Source organism: Eimeria mitis, genomic scaffold (genome assembly GCF_000499745.2).
Source record: "Eimeria mitis Houghton genomic scaffold, Emh_scaff5240, whole genome shotgun sequence".
Classification (NCBI taxonomy): Eukaryota; Apicomplexa; class Conoidasida; order Eucoccidiorida; family Eimeriidae; genus Eimeria; species Eimeria mitis.
The window spans coordinates 1,666-3,517 of record NW_013573526.1 but is presented as its reverse complement, the minus strand read 5'-3'; the positions used below and the strand labels follow the sequence as shown (position 1 = coordinate 3,517).

Sequence of the window (1,852 nt, the reverse complement as noted above, 5' to 3'; positions counted from 1 at the left end):
GTTGAAAGTGAAATACTTGATATGCTTTGCTCGTTCTCTCCTCCGCGAGTATATGCACCACCAACTCATCAGGCGTTGGTGCGGGTTGGTGGTTTAGCGTTAAGGGTTTAAGGGCTTGGGCTTGCAGCTTTCCAGCTCATCAACAAAGTGTATACACTAGGCTGATAAACTCTGGCTTTATATAATGCCTCTTTTCGTTTTTTCTGTTTCCATGGCACCTCGTTTATTGCCTCACAATGGACCGCTTGTAATCTCTCACTGCACTCACTGCTCGTTGTGTAAAAGATAAAAAGCAATATTCTCAGCATATACTCCTGAGGCTGTTGAGTTCTTTTTTCCCTGCTTGCTACACCGTTGGTGTGAGAAGGCGTCATCTTGATACTAAAGCTGAAATGCCTAATACAATTGGCAATTGGTTTAGGCTTTAGGCTTCTAGCTTTATGGTTCTATTGCACCCCCCGCACAGCCAGCATCTGTGATCCTGACTCTGAAGCTATAATACTTTAATGTGCAGCATTGTCCATAGGTACTTCTGTTTGTACAGATGTCGCTGTTTATACAGTTGATTCCATTTACACATGCACCGGTGCTTACAGTTACCTTTACGTATGCTAGGCTTTTGTCATGTGGAGTGCCTAGAAATGAAAGTGAGTGGGGCGTGGTGCTTGCCTCAGTTGCTTTGCTGGCCAACCGGCTAGACACGGTTATAGGTGCAGCGATGAAGATCAGTGACAGCGGAAAACGACGCTTACTGAATGCAGCAGTTGTGTATATATTCCAGCTGTTGCTTTACTGCGCCTCTAACTTTGATGAAAGCGTGAAGGATTGCTGGTTCCAGCCGCGTTTCAAAAAAAAAAGGAAACGGAGCGGTGAAACGAGAATAACACCATGCAGAGGCAGAGAGGCACAGCATCCAGTCTTTCCCCTTTCTACTATTCTCCTTTTCGGGAGACTGAATATCGTACGTTGTGCAGTACCATGAGAAGTGGACAGTTTATTATATATATTTCTTTCGCTCATCGATTACTTCTTGTAATCGCTGACAAAAGAAATACCCGAAACCGCTATATTGATTCAATCAAGTGAATGTATCCGTCAGATATTACTGCTGAAGAGAAAGATGCTGCTGGTTAGATGTTTACCTTTCCTCATATAAGGGGCCTCTATGAGTGCAGTATTTGCACACATATGAACCCAATAAATGACAACAAATTCATTTTCTAGTGATTTCTTCTTTCTTCTGAACTTGGGCTTTTGTTGCACTCCATCAGATGGAGGTTTAGTCTGAGCACGATCGCTTGGCCTAGATCACCGCTGCTGCTCGCCCGCTGTGGCTCTCTACTCTTCTTGCATATTCATGACGCAGCGGATGCATTCTGTCTTCTTGAGAAGGTCAAATGCCTCATTTATTTGTGAAAAGTGCATGCTGTGGGTGCAGTACTTCTCCAGCCTGCAACAATACGTCAGATTAAAACCTCTGACTATCCAAGCAGTTTCAGGTTTCGGGGGTCACTGCACTCCTCTCCTTCAGTAGTTGCAGTTGCACCAGGAGCAACACTGCATCCCCATTGATTTTTTTTGCAACAAAAACACCACTCAATGCCATGCGAAAGAAGCTCAAAGAACAAAAGAAACAATACTGCTGAGACTACAGCTGCAGCAGAAACGAGGAACCAACACGGGTTGCAGACGCAGGTAAGGGCCAATTTACCGGATCTCTCCGTTGATGACTTTCTGAGCGAGCTTTGGAATATCTTCTCTGGACCTCCAGCCGCCGAAAACGGAGCCCTTCAGTTGTCGTCCCACAATGAAGTGGTACGGCCTTGTGCTGATCTCTTTGCCTGCCTCTCCT

General features: G+C 45.2%; 1 protein-coding gene across 1 annotated transcript in view; it reads right to left on the bottom strand.

Annotated features, from left to right (window-relative positions):
* Positions 1 to 1,338: 1,338 nt before the first annotated feature.
* The window catches only part of EMH_0080750 (uncharacterized protein), a gene marked incomplete at both ends in the record, with an annotated part of 2,114 nt that continues 1,600 nt past the window's right edge, over positions 1,339 to 1,852 (bottom strand). Inside the window, 2 exons of the mRNA XM_013500298.1 lie at positions 1,339 to 1,450; positions 1,712 to 1,847. Of these exons, the coding sequence (XP_013355752.1) occupies positions 1,339 to 1,450; positions 1,712 to 1,847 (248 nt within the window). The remainder of the gene's footprint in view (positions 1,451 to 1,711; positions 1,848 to 1,852) is intronic.